This window comes from Suncus etruscus, chromosome 7 (genome assembly GCF_024139225.1).
Source record: "Suncus etruscus isolate mSunEtr1 chromosome 7, mSunEtr1.pri.cur, whole genome shotgun sequence".
In the NCBI taxonomy this organism is placed as follows: Eukaryota; Metazoa; Chordata; class Mammalia; order Eulipotyphla; family Soricidae; genus Suncus; species Suncus etruscus.
Genome location: NC_064854.1, coordinates 129,826,011 through 129,848,289, shown reverse-complemented (window position 1 = coordinate 129,848,289; position 22,279 = coordinate 129,826,011). Strand labels below are relative to the sequence as shown.

Genomic DNA, 22,279 nt, shown 5'->3' with positions numbered 1-22,279 from the left:
CACCATGATTATAAACATGTTTATAGTTGATTTCAGTCATAAAAAAAGAACACCCCTCTTCACCAGTGCAACATTCCCATGACTAATGTCCCTCATCTTCTTCCTTCCCCACCCTCTGCCTGTATTCAAGACAGGCAATCTACATCTCTCACTCATTACCATTGTCATGATAGTTGTTAGTCACTTTTTAAAAAAAGAAAGCAAAAATTCTGTTCTAAGGACCAAATTTTTTTTTCCTTTCTTTTTTTCCAAAGTGTCAAAGGCAGTCCGAAAGTTCCAGCTGAAAATTTTAAGCCATCTTATGTCCTCCTTCACAGTAAGGATTGGCAAGCTGGCATTTCTTTTCTTTTCTTTTTGTTTTGTTTCGTTTCAAATTGAACCACCATGAGCTGAGCAGTTACAACATTGTTGATGGTTGAGTTTCAGTGATCCAATGTTCCAACATCCACCCATTCACCAATGTACACTTCCCACCCCCAATGTACCCAGTTTCATTCCCGTTCCCTACATCATCCCTTTACTGCCTGCTTCTGCGCCAGGCACTTTTTTCTTTTCTCTTCCCCCCACACCCACATTTTTTAGGCACTGTGGTTTGCAATACTGCTACTGAAAGGGCATTTCACTTTACCTATCTTTTCAGCTCCCACTTCTTATCATTTCCAACTGTTATTGTACTGGTTCCTTCTCTGTCACAAATACACTCCTGTCTTTGTGGCAAATTTCCTACCATGGACCAATTCTCCAGGTCTTCATTTCCTTTATCTTTGGATTTTTTTAATACCATTTTTGAAATGTGTCCTGTATATAAGTACAATCATTCTAAATCAGTCCATTTCCTTTTGTCTTATTTCACTAGATCTCTAGATACATAGATACTAGATACGCAGATATCTATGTATGAGCAAATTTTATACATGACATCATTTTTTTCTAATGGCTGCATAATATTTCATTGTGTGGATGTACCATAGTTTCTTTATCCACCCATATATTTACAGACACAGGTTGTTTCCAGATTCTGACTTTTGTGAATAATGCTGCAATAAACATAGAAGTTTAGATACCTTTTCTGCATTGTGTTTGGGGCCCTTAGATTACATTTCCAGGAGCAATATTGCTGAGTTGAATGAAAGCTTAGCTTTTATGTTATTTTTTTGAGAATGTACATATTGTCTTTTAGAAAGACTGGACATATGCATCAGCAGTGAATGAGTTTCTTTCTTTATGCACCCGCAAACCTGGCATTTTTATTTTGACTCAAATTGTATGACTTTATTTAAATACTGTGGTTTAAAAAGTTGCTCATAATACAGTTGTTCGGGCATTCAGTGTTCCAGCAGCAGTTCTACCCAGTGTAACATTCCCTCCACCACCATTATCCCCAGTTTCCCACCCACATCCAAGCCTGTCCCTTGACACATACGAAGTAATTTGCTTTATGGTGCTTTTTACAACTAAATGGTAATGGAATTATCGGAAAAAATCAGTAAAAGAAAATATGTGAAAATTGTTACATGTCACAATGGGGTCATTGACTTATTGTCTGGGGGGTTACTATGCTGTTTGTTGCTAGTAAAGCGTTCTGTGTGATTGATTTTGTTTGTTGAGCTTAGGTGAGCTTAGGCATTTTTATTTATTTTTTTAATAATATCTTTATTTGGGGCCGGAGTCATGGCACCAGGGATAAGGCGTCTTGCCTTGTGCGTGCTAGCCTAGGACGAACCACGGTTTGATCCCCTGGCATCCCATATGGTCCCCCAAGTCAGTAGCGATTTCTGAGCACATAGCCAGGAGTAACCCCTGAGCATCACCGCGTGTGGCCCAAAAACCAATAAATAAATAAATAAATAAATAAATAAATAAATAAATAAATAAATAAATAAATAAATAAATAATATCTTTATGTAAGCACCATGGTTACAAACATGTTTGTAGTTGGGTTTTGGTTATAAAAAAGAACACTTCTCTTCACCAGTGCAACCTTACTTTCACCAATGCCCCCATCTCCTTCCTCCCCCACACCTCGCCTGTATTCAAGACAGGCATTCTATTTCTCTCACTCACTAACATTGTCATGATAGTTGTTATTGTAGATATTTCTCTAACTGCACTCATTACTCTTAGTGGTGAGCTTCATCCCATGGGCCAGTCCTGCCAGCCCTCATCTCTATTGTCTCTGGTTATTATTAGCATACTATCTTTTATTTTCTTAAATCCCACATATGAGTGAGACTTTTCTGCATTTATCCCTCTCCCTCTGACTCATTTCACTCAGCATAATAGTCTCCATGGCCATTCATATATAGGAAAATTTCATGGCTTCATCTCTCCTGATGGCTGCATAGTATCCCATTGTGTAGATGTAGTCACTCATCTGTTGTTGGGCATCTAGATTGTTTACAGATTCTGGCTATTGTAAATAACACTGCAATGAATATAGGTGTGCAGAGGGCATTTTTGTGTTGTGTTTTTATGTTACTAGGGCATATCCCTAGGAGTGGTATAGAAACTGGCATTTTTGTTTGTTTGTTTGTTTTTGGGTCACACCCGGTGATGCTCAGGGGTTACTCCTGGCTATGTGCTCAGAAGTTGCTCCTGGCTTGGGGGACCATATGGGACACCGGGGGATCGAACCGAGGTCCATCCAAGGTTAGCGCAGGCAAGGCAGGCACCTTACCTTTAGCGCCACCGCCCGGCCCGAAACTGGCATTTTTGATAGAAGGCAGCCATCATCAAATCTAGCCATGAGTAGCTTGGATATGGAATTCAGAGGAAGCTGAGTTTGAATCCCAACCTTGTATGTTTAGGCCAGTGGGTCAGCAGTTCTGCTCTAAGATGAGAATTTTACAGGGAACTGTGGGCTTGCAGGACTTGCTCACAGCCGGGTTCTGCAGCCTCTTGTCCGAGGAGCGCCTACTTTTGCACATCCACTGAGTGGTTGCTATGGCCATAGTCCTATCAAAGGGTTCAAGGAGTGGTCACTTGAATTTCCTTTTAGGAAGCACCCGCCCAATTTCCCAAGGATCTGAGTTGGCACTGCATGTTATTTTTTTAAAAAACAAAAGATGTTCCAAGCCTACTGGCAGGCATTCATGTTCATTCCTGCCAGGTGGGACAAAAGAGTTCAGTGTGGTTTTCTCAAGTTCCCATTATCCTTTTTTCAACAGAGAGGTTGTGGGCCCTTAAGGGTGGTCACAAAAATACTTTAAATGGTTTCATAATACATTTTTTATGATTAATCGTTCATAGATGTCTGGTTATTATCCACAAATGTATTTATGTGTTTATCCATACCACAAATGTTTGATTTGTATACTTGGTTTTTGCTGGTTAAAGAATTTGCTGGTTTACAGAAAAGAAATAGTTTGGTCAAAAAGGAGTCACAGGTGGAAAAGTCGAACATCAGCCTATGATTTTCTTAGAGAGGTGTTGTGTGAGCCCTGCATTAGAAGCAACTGGGCCCTGCAGATGAGGAACATGTCATCTGTCCCTAAAAGTGGCACACGTCATCTAGGAATCCCTTGGGGGGCAGGAGGACAGGCAGGAGTTGAGGAGATCTGTGACCAATGGTGCTCAGAAAACATACAATGTCAAGTAGCAATTCCAGGCCTGGAATATTGTTTGTTTGGGGCATAACATCTGGTAGTATTCAGGGAACCCTGGGTGTTGGAGATTGAATGCAGACCTCCCTCCCCAAAAGAGCATGAGCCCTGGTTCTCATCAGGGAGACTTATTTTGTTTTGTTTTTGTTTTTGGGCCACATCCAACAGTGCTCATGGGTTACTCCTGGCTCTGCATTCAACAATTACTCCAGATGGTATTGGGGATGGGGAGGAGAACCACATGGATGCTTGAGATGGAACCTGAGTGGGCTCTGTGCAAGGCAAATGTCCTTCCTGCCCTACTGTCGCTCTGTTCTTCTCATCAGGGTGTTGTTTAACTGCACAGGCCTGACCATGGCCACAGGCCTAGGGCAAGCAGGTGAAATCACGTTGCTCTGGAGTCTTTCCAGCCCGATTCCTTAGTAGAGCGAGCACTTTCATTATAAATAGATCCTTTGTTAGAAATTACTTGCAGGGAAAAAGCACAATACAGACAAGTCATTTAAGAGGAGGCTGGACTACTAAAAATGACCCCTTATGCTCTGTGGCCATCAAGACTTATTGGGGCCAAACTTGACCTACCATTCCCTCACCCCTCTGGATTTATTTTTATTTTATTTTATTTTATTTTGGTATGGGCCACACCCAGGGGTTACTCCTGGCTCTGCATTCAGAAATCACTCTGGCAGGCTCAGGGAACTATATGGGATGCCGGGGATCAAACCTGGGTCAGCTGCATGCAAGGCAAACACCCTATCCATTGTGCTATCACTCCGGTCCCAACTGCCCTGGATTTAAAGGAGAAGAAGAAAGGTATGCTTTCAATCTTCACAGAAGTTCTACCAAGTCTGAAGCAGCCACTCATTATCCTAACATATTGGCAATAGTCGGAGGAAAGCAAGCTGTCCTTGGTTTGGGGCCCACTTTCAGTGATGAATGCATGGGCATGGGGTGGGGGGGTATTAAATCTGGACTCCCTTATGAAAAACTTTTACTCCAGGCCTTTGAGTAATTTCTCCAGAAAGCCTGAAGTATCATTGGGCAGGCTGGTGTGGGGAGCTATATTAGGAGGTGGTTATCCAGTAAGCCCCTGAACACTCATAAGCCAGTGCTCAAATGCCCTTGGATGGAAGAGTGACTGTTGGGGCCACACACAGAAGCTGGAGGAGGCACTAAGGTGGGCAGGAGCAGCTGGTTCTAAGTGACCATGCGTGGCTGTTGTAGCTGCTTTTCCAACTCCCTCTCTTACTATGGATCCCTGTGATCTGTTTCCTGTTAGGTTCCACTTGGCTTAGGAAAAGAGCCATGTTGTAGTTAAGAATGGTACTGAATTACATTAGTTCTATGACCAATGGTGCCTAGAGAATATACATTGTCAAGGAGCAATTCCAGGCCTGGAATTTTGTTTGGGGGGCATCACATCTGGCTGTGTTCAGGGAATCCTGGGTGTTGGAGATTGAATGCAGACCTCCTCACCAAAAAGCACCAGTCCTGGTTCTCATCAAGGAGACTTTTTTGGTTTATTGGACCACACCCAACAATGCTCACGGGTTACTCCTGACTCTGCACTCAGCAATTATTCCAGGTGGTGTTGGGGATGGGGAGGAGAACCATGTGGATGCTTGGGCATAGCCTCAAGCCACTGACTGCAATTATGGAAGTCAACCCCTCCGAGCCTCTTTTGTTCACTCTGTGAAACAGGCACATTAGTGTTAGGACAGTCGAAGAATCCTTGTCTTTTTTTAAAGCAATGTGGGCAACCATAGGCCCAAGGAAATCTCAGTATTATAGCTGTTACGGTATAAGAGGAAGCTGTGTTCCTGGGAAGTGGCCTGTGTGGGGAAGGGAGAGGCTTACAAGTCAGGTGGGTTGAAGAGAGTTGCTTTACTTCTTTGAATATCCACTTCCTCTTCTATAAAATGGGTTGAGGGGGTAGCGGTGTGGTTTAAATAAGTATTTGGTGTGCTGGTGTGATTGTGTGTGTGTGCTCTTGAGTGTATACATCTGTGCATTTTTGTGTGTTCCATGCATACATGCATGTATGCAGCTCAGGTTGACTGTCTGGCTCTCCTCATACAGGTCTCGCTCCATCATCTATGTAGCACTTTCTTCTCCTTGATAATGCCCGAGTCACACCTGAGTCAGAAATGAGTGCAGTGCTCTGTTTCTAGAAAACAGATAGATTCTGGGAGTAGCTATGGACATTGTCAGGGAATCATTTAATCACAACCCAGGAGGCTTAGTCAGGTGTGATGTCTTTGCTACCCCTCTGAATAGTCAGGGCTGGCCCAGAGACTGAGACCTAAATAGTGGAATGCAGAGCCAGGAGTAACCGCTGAGCACTGTCAGGTGTGGCCCAAGAAAGGAAAAGGAGAAGGAAGGAAGGAAGGAAGGAAGGAAGGAAGGAAGGAAGGAAGGAAGGAAGGAAGGAAGGAAGGAAGGAAGGAAGGAAGGAAGGAGGGAGGGAGGGAGGGAGGGAGGGAGGAAGGAGGGAGGGAGGGAGGGAGGGAGGGAGGAAGGAAGGAGGGAGGGAGGGAGGGAGGGAGGAAGGAAGGAAGAAGGGAAGGAGGGAGGGAGGGAAGGAAGGAGGGAGGGAGGGAAGGAAGGAAGGAAGGAAGGAAGGAAGGAAGGAAGGAAGGAAGGAAGGAAGGAAGGAGGGAGGGAAGGAGGGAAGGAGGGAAGGAGGAAGGGAAGGAGGGAAGGAGGGAGGAAGGAGGGAAAGGAGAGAAAGGAAGGAAGGACTGTTAAATTATGCTTTTGTGTTCCCTTCTATTTAAACAAGTGCCATTGTTTCTTCATTTTCCTGGTTGCTCTTTTATGATTCGAAATGAGCTGAAAGTGATGTGGGAAGAGGAGCAGGACTGGGTTCTCCAATGCTTTCTGTCTCCTTCACTGCAGAATACCTCCTTTTTCAAATCCATTGGCTTTTTGAGTTTTACCCAGCTGTAGATGGTGACACATCTGTTTGCATATTAATTGTGGAGAGTTAGAAATAAAACATAATCACTAGGTTTCAGGGTTGCAAATGCATCAGGAGCCAGTGTTTGTTATGAGCCTTTAGAAAAGAAAATCTATGGTCAGTGGCTATTTTAAGATTTGTCATTTAAAAAAAGTGCTACCAAATGAAAACTCAAAGCAAATCAATCTTTTTATTGTTTTTTAAAATGTATTTAAAGAAAATGCATCACATAGTTGACAAACCCGATCAAAAGCAAATCAATCTTGTCTCCTATATGTATAGATACACACACACTTTCTTTTTCTCTCTCATAAATATACACCGACGTACACACAATCCTTTCAAGGATTCACCTCTGAAAACTGTTTATCTGATCTGCCTTGAGTGTGCAAAAGCAACAAGAAGTCCAATATAGATTATTGAAGTTTCCATTGCTTGAGTCGGGCAGTCAACCATTCCATCTTATTTTTCTAACATATCACTATTGTGCGTTGGGTGGCAAAGTATCAACTGGAAAAGACAAGACAAGTTTTCATTTTAGCCCAATTTAATCTTTTGTGACTGTATGATTTTCTCCCCCCACCCAAAATTTCTGCATTTGTTCTCTCAGAAGAAGGCAGACATTTCTAAAACATCCAGGTCTAGTGTTCCTTGCTTCCAAGTGTGGGCACAGCTGATTCGAAGGCATAAACTGTGCAAGGAAGGACAGCCCCGAGTTACCAAGGAACATGTCAAATGCATCCCATGTTTCCATTAGGAGCTCACAGCTCTGCGAGGCTAGTCTGATCTGAATCTTTGTTCTTATGAACATTGAAGACTGTTTAAGTCCAGGAGGTATTCACCTACAGACCCTGTGACGTGGGTCACATGATCCTGTTGGCTTCCCCAGCACTGAACGTGACATCCTTGGTCCCGGTGTCATCTTCTATCAGATGGGAGACAAGCTGTGTCAGCTTTGCTTGCTTAAGATTCCTGCCCAGATTCATCTGGAACAATCTGTTCTTCCTTTGAAACACCAAGACTAAGATCTGCTCATTCTTTTTCATCTTTTTTTTTTTTTTTCCTTTTCTTAGAAACTAAGATAATGCTGAGAGCTGCAAGGGTTGATAGATGGAGACTATGTGGGGGTGGGAGAGAGAGAAAAGTAAAACAAAACCCAACACTAATCGTGTGTGTGTGTGTGTGTGTGTGTGTGTGTGTGTGTGTGTGTGTGTGTGTGTGCGCGCACGCGCTTGTGCACTCTGAAAAATAATGTATTGTTTTGGGGAGAAATGCCACCTTGCACATCTGGCCTGGATTAACTATTTCTATTGTCAACTACTCCTGGATAGTACCAGGGTGTGAATCTCTTCTAGCTCATAATTTAGAGGCTTAAGGTGGGATGGAAAGAGTTCTTTAAACCCCTAAAATCCATCTTCTTGGAGATCTATACAGTCCACCCCTCAGATTCTTATCTTAGGATTTAACCAATGTTTTCCTCTTCTGATTTAGCCTTGGATTCTGCCAAACCACTCCCTGTTTTGCCCTATTCCTGCCTCCCTACTACCCTCAGCTTAACTAAACAGATGATAAAAGTTTCAGGAAGAAAGAGAAGGCAGGAATGTAAAATCCAAATACTTAGCAGCTCAGGGCTTCTGGCCAGAGCATGTGATTGGTAAGACCATGGTGGGTGATCTTTTAGGTCCAGGACAAAAATTCACTGTTTCAGGGAATGGGGTAGGAGATTCCTCTAGAGACTGTGGGAGATAGCAGGCCTCTCCTTGAACATCAGAACGAAGGTCACTAATTTGATCTGTACTGGCAGTTTCCAGGGGGGCAAGACTTGTACCAAGAATGATGCACCATGATTTCAACACCCCACTTCAATGCCAATGAAAGGGGGAGGAGAAAATCATCCTTATACTCCAGAATAACTGGCCTGAAGAGGCCACTCTCTTAGTTTGAGGGCTTAGTAACTCTGTCACGGGGCCTGGGGTTCACAGAGCAGAACTCCAGTGCTCTAAGCAGAGATGTTGATTTGACTTTTTACTTCTTGAGGAAGTTCTCAACTCCTGTACAAGTCTCAGCAGCTGTGCTCAAAGGACTCTGAGTTGTTTGTCTTTCTCCTTCTCCTTGCTGCTGATGTTGTCACCATTAACAATGTTATGTTGACATCACAGGAACAGCAAGTCCTTGGGTCAAGTGAGGCCGTGCCAGAGGTCACACTCTCCTCAGTCTTGTGCATGCATGGCAGATAGTTCACCCCTGAAAACTACATCTCTTGCCCCGACCCCCTTAAAGAACTCTTTTGGGGGGGGAGGTTTGGCAACACCTGGTGATGCTCAGGGGTTACTCCTGGGTCTGTGCTTAGATTGCTCCTGGCTTGGGGGACCATATAGGATGCTGGGGGATCATACCGAGGTCTGTCATTCATCAGCTGCATGCAAGGCAAATGCCCTACTGCTGTGCCACCGATCCAGCCCCTCCTTAAAATACTCTTGAATCCCATACATACCAATACCAGAACCCTGAAGAAGGGTTTGGACTTCCGGGGGCATTCTTACCCAATCCGAGGAGGTGTCAGGGAATCCCTGTAACAGAGATAGGCAAATACAGAACTTACATTCCACCAAAAGGTTTCCAAGAAGTTGGTAGGAAATTAGTGGTTATGAAACCCCAGAGCCACACACACTTCCTCTGGCCCTGGAACTGCTATGAGTAGTCCACTACAGCCACCCGTGTGCGTCGTCACTTCCTCCTGCCAGAAATGGAGCAGATTTGGCCCGATTTTCAAGGAATGGGGGTCCTGTGGTGGGTGCATCGTGACTCAGGCATTCTTTTTTTTTTTTTTTTTTTGGTTTTTGGGCCACACCCGGTGACGCTCAGGGGTTACTCCTGGCTATGCGCTCAGAAGTTGCTCCTGGCTTCTTGGGGGACCATATGGGACGCCGGGGGATCGAACGGCGGTCCGTCCTAGGCTAGCGCAGGCAAGGCAGGCACCTTACCTCCAGCGCCACCGCCCGGCCCCTGTGACTCAGGCATTCTTACCAACTAAACATAGGTAACCCCTTCTAACCCCAGCAGAGGTGCAGATGTATGCTGATTCCCAGGCTGGTCTTGTTTTAAGATCCTAGAGACGAGACTTCTGGCAGTCTCCTGCCTTGTCAGGCCAAACTCTTGAAGGCCTTCAGCGCAAAGCGTTTCCACCTTGAGAGAGTCAGAGCTTGGCCAGTTGTTCCGAAGACAGATGTGGAGCTCGGAACCGCAGAAAGAGCTAAATATTTGGCTTCCTCTTTCTCTGAAGGACTGTCATGCCATGTCTGGGCATGACCGAGATGAGTTTTCAAGCCATAGGCTGGCATTTGCTGAAAGGAACTTATTGGGGTGTGGGTGTGCATTTCTCCTGCCCAAGGTTAAGTAATAGTAACATCCTGTGTAAGAGAACTTGAATGTGGTTTTCTGCTAAACTCCAATATTTTAGGGCTATTTATTAGATGTGTTTAATCTTGGGCCAATTGAACCAGTAGCAGACTAATAAAATAACAAATTTGGGCTGGCCGCCAGAACAAATGTTGACTTACCCTTAAAATGTGGACTGAAATGAATAACTTTGAAAGTAATTGAGGAGGGAAGCTTTAGCCAAAAAGACAGTGTCTGAAACAGTGGTTCTGTTTTATTTTACTGGCACGGCTAAGAGATTGTGTTCATAACCTAGACTGCACCTCTCTGCTGCAGCTCTTGGAGTCCCCACTATTTTTTTAAACTGAATTATTTCCCATAGTTTTTCTTTTCTTTTTCCTTCAGCCCACAAACCATCATTCAGCAACTACGAAATTTCCCCCAGCAGGCAAGGAGGACAAGCTACTTTTACAATGTGGGACAAACATTGAAAGATAATGAGATAAACAATGATTAATTGCTTGCTTGAGGTCTTGTCTCCGAAATAAAACTGAATGCCATAAACATTAACCTTCTGTTTGTAGTAAAATTAATTGCTTCTCCAGGGCACCCTGGATAAAATACATTTTGCTGCCCCCCCCCCCCCGTTGGGCCCCCTTTCTTTTCATTCACTCCGTGGGGGCTGTGAACACTGGAGGGCTGTACTGTTTTGGCCACTGTGTGTTTTGGACTAGATGGAAGCCAGGGAAGAATGAAGGCAAAGAGGCCAAGTGTTCACAGAAATGCTTATAAAGTGTGATTTATTTCTCTCCTTGTTTTTTATTTATATTTGGGGGACACTGTTTGCGGCAGGAACTGCATGTACTTCCAGAGCCTCGTGCCAGCATTGTCCGAGCCCCATCCATGAAATGCCGCTCCCTTCACTGAGGCTTTCCAGAGCCCCCACCTCACAGGAGGACTCTGGCTCCAGCAAAGACAGACCTGAGCTGCAAGGAGCAAATACTGTCTCACTGCCTTTCTGTGTTCCAATGTATGTCTCTAGGAGTTGATTTGTTTGTTTGATGTTTTGTGGATTTGTCCAGACCATCTTGGGGCATCTCCATATCTGCTCCATAGTATTTCCATGAAGGAAGGTTGGAGAAATTATGGGATTTTTTTTAACTTTTTTTTCTTTATTTAAACATCTTGATTACATAAATGATTGTGATTAGGTTTCAGTCATGTTAAGAACACCCCCCCTTCACCAGTGCAACATTCCCACCACCAATGTCAATTATGGAATTCTTAGCACAGCACTCCAGTACCTCCTCTGATGATTGACCATGGACTGAATTAACCCTGAATCCTCTGTGGATATCTAAGTCCACCTCGTTCCCCATAAGTATCCAAACCAAATCAAGGCAAAATCATAGCCAACAATATAGAAGGCAGCTATCATCAGTTTTATTCTCTTAAAGTGTGGAAGTAGAAAGATTTATGTAGAGAGATTGGACCATTTTACCAAAGAGGATATCAGCTCTCCCTTAAATGCTTAGTTTCAGGCAACCATACCCAGGACTGGAGAAAGGGAATGATTGGGGGCAAGGAGTGAGAGTGAGGAGTGGGGACATCTTCGCGATTAGTCAAGCCAGAGATACTTCCTAAAGTTGTGGTTTGCTAAAGTCCATAAATTCTAGAAGAGTCTATAGAAAAATTATCACTCTAAGTATGAAGACTTTCTGCTTACCTGATGATTAGAAACCAAGTAATTCTGAAATGCATCTGACCTAATCAATGAAGCCAGATTTCTATTTGAATTTGGGTTTCATTATTTGTCTTTCAGTTTCTGGTAACAAATGATACCAGGCCACTGAGTTCTGGCCAGGAAAAGGAGAACAGAAAACAAGTTTAATGGAAATTTTGGAATTAGAAAACCATTATTTTATCATTATCCTTTTCTACTTCAAATAAATAAGAACTCTCCTTTCTATCCCTACAATGACACTGCTCTTGCCTAAATGCCTCTGTCAAAGCTTCCTCATGACTGACTTTATGTCTGTCCTACATACCCCTGGAGTCCACTATCCCCACCTGCCAACCACCTCAGCTGCTTCACTCCTTGCTTCCTCCAAATCAACACTTGGCCTATCTTGTGACCACTGCCTGGTTCTCCTTGTTTGTGTATGAGAAATTTCTCCAAGGGAATCAACTGAACATATCAATAAAGACAACTTTGTAGATACTGTCTAAACACTGGCAGGGTTGAATTTTTATGGGTTCAGAGTTGCACAGTATGTCTCCCAGTATATTTTGATTACAAACTTAGGAGGAACAGTAACTTTTCAGTGGAGGAAAAAACCAGCGGACACCACTTTATTAACTTTCTAGAACTATTTCTCACTGTTCTTGAAGCTGGAATTCTAAAGTCAAAGAGTTTGCAGGCCATCCTCCCTCAGAAACCTGCAGGGTAATCCATCCTTCCCAGATGCTAGTGTTTGCTGCAGATTTTTTTTGGTGTGCTTTGACTCATAAATACACCATTACAATCATGGCTTTCATCATTGGAATTCAGAATTCCACCATGAAATTCTTCCTGTGTGTTTCTGTCTGAAGTTGTATTTAGGGTCCACTGTAATCTACTGGGTTCTCATCTTAATGTGATTATAGTTCCAGATTTGAGAGTAAGATGTCAACTTGACTTTTTAGGGGCACAACCCCACTTTAATAACCAACTGGTCAAGATTGGCATAACTCTTTTGAGAAGAGTTTCCAAAGGGACACATGATGCTTTTGTAGTATTCCTGCCACAAATACTGCTTTCAATATAATTATAAGAAAATAGTAGACAAATCTCAGTTCTGAGATATTCTCTAAATATCTAAAATATCTACAGATAATTCTATAAAATAATGAACTCTACTCTTTGTGCTCAGGTGACACACAGTTACAAAGTTGTTCATAATTGGGTTTCACTCATACAATGTAGAACACCCTTTACTAATTGCCAGATCTGGAAAAAAAAACAAAAAAACCAAAAAAACCAAGTGTTTAAAAATGATGAATAGATAAAGAAACTGTGGCACATCTACACAATGGAATACTATACAGCTGTTAGGAAAAAATGAAGTCGTGAAATTTGTCTATATCTGAGTGGATATGGAGAGATATGCTGAAAGAAATTGAGTCAGGGGCCCGGAGAGATAGCACAGCGGCGCTTGCCTTGCAAGCAGCCATTCCAGGACCAAAGGTGGTTGGTTCGAATCCCGGTGTCCCATATGGTCCCCCGTGCCTGCCAGGAGCTATTTCTGAGTGGATAGCTAGGAGTAACCCCTGAGCACCGCCGGGTGTGGCCCCCCCCCCAAAAAAAAGAAAGAAATTGAGTCAGAGGGAGAGGAATAGACATAGAATGATATTTATTTGTGGTATACAAAATCAAAAGATAGTATGGTACTAATATCCAAAGACAATAGAGACAAGGGCCAGGAGGACCAGTCCATGGTAGAAAGCTCACCATGAATAGCAAGAAAGTGCAGTTAGGGCAGAGAAGGGACTACTTTGACAATGATGGTTGTAAATGATCACTCTGAACAAGAACTGGGTGCTGAAAGGAGACAGACTGATCTGTATGATACCCCTTCAGTAACAATATTGCAAACTACAGTGTCTAAAAGGAAAAAAAAGGAAGAGAGTGAAAGAAAGAGAGCAAGATTTATCCCCCCCCCCAAGATTTATTTTTTTAAACAAAGTTTATAAACACTTATTAGAAAAACATAAATCAGGAAAGAGAATCTGAAAGAATTCTTTGGGTGGAAAGATACAAAGCAAACTATAAACTCCTCCAAAAGGGACGAATGGGACTATTTGTAGTAAAGCTATGGGTCGGAAGGAGGAAGACGAAGGTCAAAAACAATGGTAAGTCAGTAAGGGACCCAGAAGGATGGAATGATCTTGGTTTTAGGCTATGCCAAAGGAAGTGAGGACAGAATATTTGTGGTGGCCTAGAGGTTTTGAGAATAAGAATCTTGGGCATGAATTAGAAATAAGTTCTGGTTGTTCTTTGATCCAAAGAATGGCGTGGTAAGGTGAAGGTAACTTGAGTTGTACTTCTTTGTATTTTTGTATTTATATATTGCATTTGTATTTTGTATATTTGTATTTTTCTCATGAGAGGCAGAGTGGAAGTGAAGATCTACTAAGGATGAAAGGTGTGGGCCTTATCACAGGCGGCAGGGCCATTGTAAAAAAGAAAAGAACAGCACGTATTGGGAGGCAGTCTTCGACAAGTGAAAACAAACACAAAATAGGAAAGAACCCCTGTCCTTGGAAGTCTGACCTTGAGTGGCCCTGTGTTCTGTATACAGATGCTAACATGAATCAGACTTGAACTCTGCCAGATTGTTTTATGTCAGAGTTCAGTGATCAGGAACCCGTTGATGGGTTTCGCTTCTTAGTAAGAACAAAACCAGCAAAACAAGGCCATCCACGGAATAAACAGACTGAGTAGATTCTGGGTTCTGGTAGTGCCTCTCTGTGGATTTGATAAGATTAAATGCTTTTGAGTTACTCCACCAGCTTTGACTACCCCAGCCTTTCTGGGGTGGACCTTTCTCTATACTGGTCTCTATTAGTTTGGAATTTTGAAGATTTAGGAAGTACTAGGATAGTATTTTTTTTTTTTCATTTTACCAGGTTTCTTCTAGTTAAATCTATTCTAGATGATTTCTCACTACACCCTCATTAACGACTGAACTAAAAGGCTCAGATGTCACCTGTCTGCTTCACATTAGCATTTACTAGTGCATTTGCATGAATAGTTTTCTGGTCATTAAAGCAAATCTTTCTGTGATGGAAATTTGACCTTGTACCATAGACAGAACTGCACCTTCAAGTACATATCCCCTGCTCCTGCTTTGGCTATTACCAGCCTGTCTGTGATCAATCTTGTTCCCAGTTCTTGCCCTCTCCCTATCCCATGGGACCTTGCCATCTCATAACTTCTTTTTTTAATGTTCCTTATTTGTTCATATTAATGATAGGGGGATGTTTGCATTACATTCAGGCTAATATTTGTATAGGCTGATTTGTATGAGAAGTTAAAAGAGTAAAAAAATCAACAGGATAGGGTTTCCCATAAAAAGTAACTAAAATGTGGACAAAAGGGATGGGTGTTGGAACACTGTACAATTAAAACTTAGTCACAAACACCTTCATAACGATGTCTCTCACTTTGATTCATTTGAAAAAAAATTTAAAAGGCAATAATATTCTCACTCATCGTACAATATCCAATACTAGGGAGATTACAAATCCAGTCTGTGCCATTTTTCAGAACCTAAAGACTTAAGTGTGCTTCAGGAGGGTGTTGTGCCAGTTCGTGTCATCTTTGTGGAGAGCCCAGTAGAAAATCCTGAGGTCCACTGACCCAGGTCCTGAGCCTCATGGGGCTAGCAGGAGTACTAAGAAGAGGTCAGAAAATTATGGCCACGAGCCACTTCTTCTGGGCCTTAATTGGAGTGGTTTCTGTATTTTTTCAACGAGTGGGTTGAAAATTCAAAGGAAAAATATTTTGTGACACGTGATGTTATGTTTCACTTTTGTCTCTAAATAAAGTTTTTATGCAATATAGCAGTGCATCCTCTTTATGACTGATCCTCTTTATGATTCCATCCTCTTTATGACTGATAGCAAAAATGATAGTATGAGGAAAGCAACTGAATAGTCTGTAAAGCATAAAATACTTTCCATCTGGCCCATTACAGAGAAGGTTTGCCAGGTCCTAATGAAGGAAATGAACTCTGTTGCCAACCTCTTAGGTGTAAATTCTAGACACCTATTTTAGCTTCGTAACTTAAAACAACTTTCTCACTCTGTCCCTCACTTTTCCCATCTTTAAAATGAGATTCATAATAAATAATACAGTTCAGGAATCTTTAAACAAATAAATAAATATGCAAAAGCCACTGACGAGTCCCTGAAACAGGGAAGGGGAGAAATTGGAGAAGAGAATAAGAGGCAAATGGGAGGTAATGGGTAAGGGACAAGAGCCATGGGTACATTGGTGTAGAGGGATGGTAAATGTGTGTTTGTATTATCATATACAAAATATAACACAATATATAATTATGCAATATATACATATACAATATATAAAATACTATACTGTGATATATTTAATGTGTCATTTATAATGTGTATATATATATATATACACATATATATAAACCACAGAACCAGCACTACTGTAAACACAAAATCCAAGCTACAAAACCAAACATAGGAATGTGCCTTTCAAGGAGTAGACCGGGGATGGAAGGGAACTGGGAATACTGGTGGAGGGAAGTTGACATGGTAAAATTGGTCTTGGAATATTGTATATCTAAAATTTAATTATGGCTAACTTTGTAAATCATGGTGCTTTGATGAAAAGCCATGACTCCTTGATACAAACATGTGCTCATTTAAATATATATGGGGGTTGTATCACAGAGTAATTATCTCCTTCGATCAGGGCAAAGGAAAATATTGGATTAAAGTCAGTATTCACTTGTGATAAAAGCTCATAGCCAACTGAGGACCAGGTTAAGGTTCTTGCCATGGACACAGCTGACCCATAGTGTCCAGTGAGCCTCTTCAGGAGTGTTTCCTGGGCACAGAGCCAGTTGTAATCCCTGAGCACTGCAGAGTATGACCCCAAAACAATCAAGCGAAAAGAAATTTCACAGCAAACTTAGTAAAGGATGAAACTTTCTCTCCTTGAGAGTGACATTTTATCTGTGTCTCACAAGCACAGAACTCAATGACAAACTCTTCATAATAATTACTTGATGAGACCTGAAGAGACTATAGTGAGTACGGTCTTGCCTTGCATGCAGTTCACCCAGGTTTGATTACTGGTACCCCAAGTAGTGATCCCTGAGTGCAGAGCAAGGAATAAGTCCTGAGAACCTCCAGGTGTGACCCTCATTTCCCCCCCCCCCAAATCACTTTAGAATCAGGAATTTAACATATATAATCTCTCAGCTTATAACCAACCGTACATAGGAAAGACTGGAAAGCAAAGCTTTAAAATCTGGAAATGATAAAACAAAACTGATGTTTCTCAGGAAATATTGCCTAAATAGAATAATCAATATGTGCCTTTTTCTTTCTTTTATAAAACGCTCTATTAGAGGTGCCCTGTCTTAAAATTGTCTGGTGGGGAGGTATGTGTACTTGAAATGAAGCAAGTTGTTTTGGGTTTAGCATTGACCTTGCTCAGCTCTGTTTAGCACTTGAGTAGTTAGATTTCTTCATCTCTATGTCAATCCTGAAAGCATCCCATGGATTTTATTTGCCAGTTTTCCATAGATCTCTTTTTATTTTTTCCAGACCTCCACCCCCCATTCATAGAGCTCTTTAAAAAAAAATTATTCAGGGCCGGAGAGATAGCATGGAGGTAAGGTGTTTGCCTTTCATGCAGGATGGTGGTTTGAATCCTGGCATCCCCTATTGTCCCCTGTGCCTGCCGGGGGCAATTTCTGAGCATAGAGCCAGGAGTAACCCCTGAGCGCTGCCGGGTGTGACCCAAAAACGAAAAAAAATTTTTTATTTTATTTTATTGAAACCATTGTGACCCACAGAGTCCTTCATAGTTGATTTTCAGTTCTACAATGAATCAAGGCCCTTCCCACCCTCAGTGTCGACCTCTCTCCACCCATGGCCCCAGAGTGCATCCTGTCCCACCACCCTTTGTCCCAGCCTGCCAGTGTCAAGGCACCTTTAAGTTTAGATGGTTAAAGTTTAGGTCCGTTGATTCTATTGTTGTTGACATTGGCTTGAATATTTAGACTTCATCTTTTTATAAACTTTATTGAAACAACTGTGATCTACAGAATCCTTCATAGCTGAATTTCAGATATGCCTTTCCCACCACCAGTGTCAACCTCCTCCATCCATAGATCTCTTTAACTAGAATCTGGAAACATGTTCTCTGAGATGCCCTTGGTAGGCAGCAATAAAAATGTAGCTGGAGACATATTGAATAAATGAAAATGTAAAATCAAATTAGGTTAGGGAAATTCCTAATCTCCGATTCTCACTTAAGTACACAATTCTCACAAGAAATACAGAATTTGGCCGGAGTGATAGCACAGCCTTGAACACTGCTGACCCAGGTGGACCCGGGTTTGATCCCCAGCATCCCATGGGGTCCCCTGAGCCTACCAGGAGCGATTTCTGGGTGCAGAGCCAGGAGGAACCCCTGAGTACCCCTGGGTGTGACCCAAAAAGCCAAACCAAAACAAAACACAATTCATCCTTTGCTTCTATGGGCCAAGCTTGAAGCTTGTACGATCGATTCAATCATCTGTAAATGGTTCTGGTTTTGAAATGACAGCAGCCTGCTTTGCTGCAGGTTTACAAAAATTGTTTTTGACTTGGCTGCTCATTCTGTGGAAATGTCGTGTTGCCCGAGAGTAGCATGACTTTTATTCCCAGACCAAACAATGCTTTGGAAAGTTTTAATTACCTTCTCATGTAACAGAACCAGCTTCAACCGTGCAGAGGGCAGAGAACCGGGGTGGTGGCGGTGGCGGGGCGGGGGGGGGGGTCCTGCATTGTGCATATACATCTTGTCACTCTGCAGAAAATCCCAGTCAGACTGGGTCATGTGAAGCGGACAGCAAAGTCAGCAGAACCTCAGAAAAGATGAGACAGCAAAGAAACAGCATTGAATCTTCTCTGAGCCTGCCAAGTACACAGGGCACCCTGCCCCCTTTTAAAGCAAAAGAACCCAGTTGGCATTTGCCCTTCTGTCTCCCCATTCTGAAAGAGAATCTATGATCCAGCAGAGATAGCATGCTCCGACAGAGATAGAGAAGTCTCAGGGCTCTGGGGTGCATGGAGGATTCTTTGAGATTTTTCTGCTTCTCCCAGGAAATCTTTCTTGCTGCAATGCAGTTTGTGCCACCAAAGGTGATTACAGCACAACTCTGGCATTTTTAGCCCCAACAGGGGCCATTTTGAGAAATATAGGAGGCTCAAGAGGCTGTGTGTGTGTGTGTGTGTGTGTGTGTGTGTGTGTGTGTGTGTGTGTGTATTTGTGTGCGTGCGTGCAGCATGCTGATGGTACAGCTCTGACATAAAAAAATATTTCAGAAACTCTTCTTGTGGGCACAGATGTTCAGGACAGGAACAACCTGGCAGGGTACCACACCTGGACACCAATGGGCCATTGGAGCTTTGTCTTCCGCACTGAAATCATTGTGATGCTCTGTCTATCATGTTGAGAGATTTGGGGCTCCAGCCTTCCCAGTGCTTGGAAGGTTTCAGGCTCTCTGTTCTGCTCAGCCTGCCAAGAAGCTGGAGAGGCGCCTGGCAGTTCGGATTTGTTCTCTGCATCGAAAGGCATTTCGCAGCAGTGAGAAATTGTGAAGTCACTCCTGACCACATTATGGAATTGTGTTTTTTGGTGTTTTTGGTTACTTTTCTTTTTGTTCTTCAATGGCAGAAATGTGGGATCTGTCTCAAAGAAGACTTCCGATTTTCTAAGGCTGGCAAGGGCATAAAATGATATGAGAGTTTCTTGACAGCGGTCCAGGTTCAAGGAAGATTTTTTTCCAAGGACTTACTATGGTCAGGAGACCTTGTGGGGATCTCCTGGAGAATGTGAGGTTCTGGCTTCACCCACAAAACTTTGGCAGAAGGCTGAAAAAACAAAAAAGATGAGCGTCTGGAGAGTTTCCACTGAATTATGATTGAGGTTCACCACAATTGGCATCTTTGGCTTTTTCCAACAAAATTTGGTGTCTTCATGTGCTGTCCAGCGTCTACTGCAGGTCAGATGGAGCTTAGGAAGACTCGGGTAACTGTTCTCTTTGTCAAGTATTTGGTGTCTCTCTCCTCTCACTCCCACGCTGTCTTGTTTTTATTTATGTAATTCTCCTCTGCGAAGGCAAATTCCCTCTCGTTCACCAGCTTGGTTTGGTTTGCAGACTTGCCAAGCATGTTTTACGTGGAGGTTATTTCCAAAACTTATGGCTCTCTATAGCATAAAGCAAATGCTCATGGTAGGGCTTCTTTTTGTATGTTTCCTTTTCTTGTGGGTTGTTATTTATAAATAACATTTATATATATTTACATATATTATAAATAATATTTATAAATAACATTCATATTTACTTTGGATGGTGCTTCCTTGAAAGTTAGTGTAATAGAAGAATTCATTTTTAAAAAATTAGAGAGATTTTTAGTGAAGTCCAGAACCGAGATTCTTTTTGCTTTAGAAAAACCTTTGCATAAAATATATGTGGGAAAAAAAAAAGCTGCAGGCTTGGTGAGGAAAAGGATTTTCCAAAAAAATGAAGCCAATATCTCCAAAGACAACTGTCTGGCAAGGTCCTTAGACAAATGGAAGGCAGGATCTTTTTGGTGCAGGAGGGGTCAGATCGGGGATCTCTATAGATTCTATGAAGTAGAAGCTTCAAAGTTATAGGTCGGTGGATATTGGGGAGAAGGGAGATGTTGGCTGCCTATTTTCTGCCTGTTTGAAGTCTTCTTTTGTTGACACCCCTGACATTGCTCCTTCCTGCCCCCTGTGCCTTGGCCGGCGCATGAAACTGGAGTGAGAGGGACTCAGTGCAGAGCCTCTGGAGTGGAACCAATTGTGTGGTGGAATGACCTTGTCTTTATCATTGACCTTGACATTTTCTTTCTTTTTTTTTTTTAACCCCACAGGAGCCTAGTAATAAACGGGTGAAGCCCCTTTCCAGAGTCACGTCACTTGCCAACCTCATCCCGCCTGTGAAAGCCACACCACTGAAGCGCTTCAGTCAGACTTTGCAGGTAAGAAAGCCACTGCCTGTTTGTGGCAACCCTGCTGTGCCCAAGAAGATGGTTGGGAGCGTCCTTGGTTTCAGACAAATCTGAACTCATATCAGCTTTGGCAGTGGAGAACTCATAAGGACTTGGATGACAAAGACTGAAAACCTTAGTCTTAAATTCGGGTCACCTGGAGTCTTTTGAAGGCGCATCTCTTGGGTCCTTCCTCACCCCCTATTTCAGAGTGCTGTGCTCCTCTTTAAGCTCACACTCAGGGTCCTTCAGGTTCTAAGATATCCAACCTAAGAAACCCAACACATGAGTCAGCCAGAGGGCGGCAGAGCCTGGTGGTCTGAACCTCAAGGTAGTAAGGAAAAGCTCAGCTGTCTCCATTTTTCTTCTAACAAAGAACTATGGTTTTTATTTTTTTAAATGTCTGTTTAAAAAAAGAAGAGGAAACCTTTCATAACATGTAAAAAATAATACAGCATTGAAATTGCAGTGTTCGTCAATGAAGTTTTGCTAGGACATGTGGTTGCTTTTGCATTACAATAGCAGAGCCCGGCCTTTCTAATAATAAGGCTGTATCAGCTAACTTGGCTGATCAGAACCAAAATAGTTACATTTTGGCCCTGTCTAGAGAGTGTTTGGGCTTAAAGCAAGAGCCCTAGAATGAAGTATTATCTCTGTTCTGATCTCAGCTCCATCCAAGATTTTCTGTCACCTTGGACAGGTCTATAGGTTTTGCTTTTCTACCTAATGGATGAACTCAGGGTGATGACAGCCTCAGCCATATCAAATCATTGTGGCGACGCACATGATAGTGTAGTAAAGGTTTTAGCATAAATGTAAATTTAACTACTTGGCCCTTTATTGAGAAACTGCTAATTTACTAATTAGCTAAGTTGTAAATATGAGCTCTTATCATAATTATCTGGCTAATGTGGCCGCAGTTGTTTTTAAACCTGAGATAAAGTGGATATCTCTCTTCAAGTGAGCACTGCAATTTGTGCGAGACCTTGGATCCAATTCAATATAATAAAGATAATCTCTTTCAGACTGAGACCCATAAAAGTCATGGTGTGAAAAGGGAGGGGCATTTCTCTTCCCTCTTTCGCTGAATAGCTTTAAGGTTGCCACTTTTTCACTCATTCTGCCTATTTTTTGTTTTTGTTTCTGTTTTTGTTTGGGCCACACCCGGCAGTGCTCAGGGGTGACTCCTGGCTGTCTGCTCAGAACTAGCTCCTGGCAGGCACGGGGGACCATATGGGACACCGGGATTCGAACCAACCACCTTTGGTCCTGGATCGGCTGCTTGCTGTGCTATCTCTCTGGGCCCCATGCCTATTTTTCTTACTGGTCGTAGCATCTTAGCTTTCTGAACCATTCAGAAAAATGTGGATAAGAATCCATGGTCTGTCCCTGTATAAAAATATTTGAGAACTGTTTGAGAACCTGTCCCCCTGTGTCCTTGCTCCCCCACCATTCAGCTAATCCCCTGCCATAATAAATGGTCCGTGATGTCCTTGTCACTTTGCTATAGCTGTTCCTCCTCAACACATCC

General features: G+C 42.6%; 1 protein-coding gene across 2 annotated transcripts in view; it reads left to right on the top strand.

Moving 5' to 3' along the window:
- Positions 1 to 18,741: 18,741 nt before the first annotated feature.
- ARHGEF3 (Rho guanine nucleotide exchange factor 3) overlaps positions 18,742 to 22,279 on the top strand; it is a 44,957-nt gene continuing 41,419 nt past the window's right edge. The window contains exons 1-2 of one of the 2 annotated variants that reach the window (XM_049776195.1): positions 18,742 to 18,870; positions 20,632 to 20,739. In XM_049776195.1, coding sequence (XP_049632152.1) covers positions 18,796 to 18,870; positions 20,632 to 20,739 — 183 coding nt within the window. In that variant the 5' untranslated portion in view covers positions 18,742 to 18,795. Of the gene's footprint in view, positions 18,871 to 19,539; positions 19,760 to 20,631; positions 20,740 to 22,279 lie in introns of those variants that run through there. The other variant, XM_049776194.1, reaches the window with a different exon arrangement.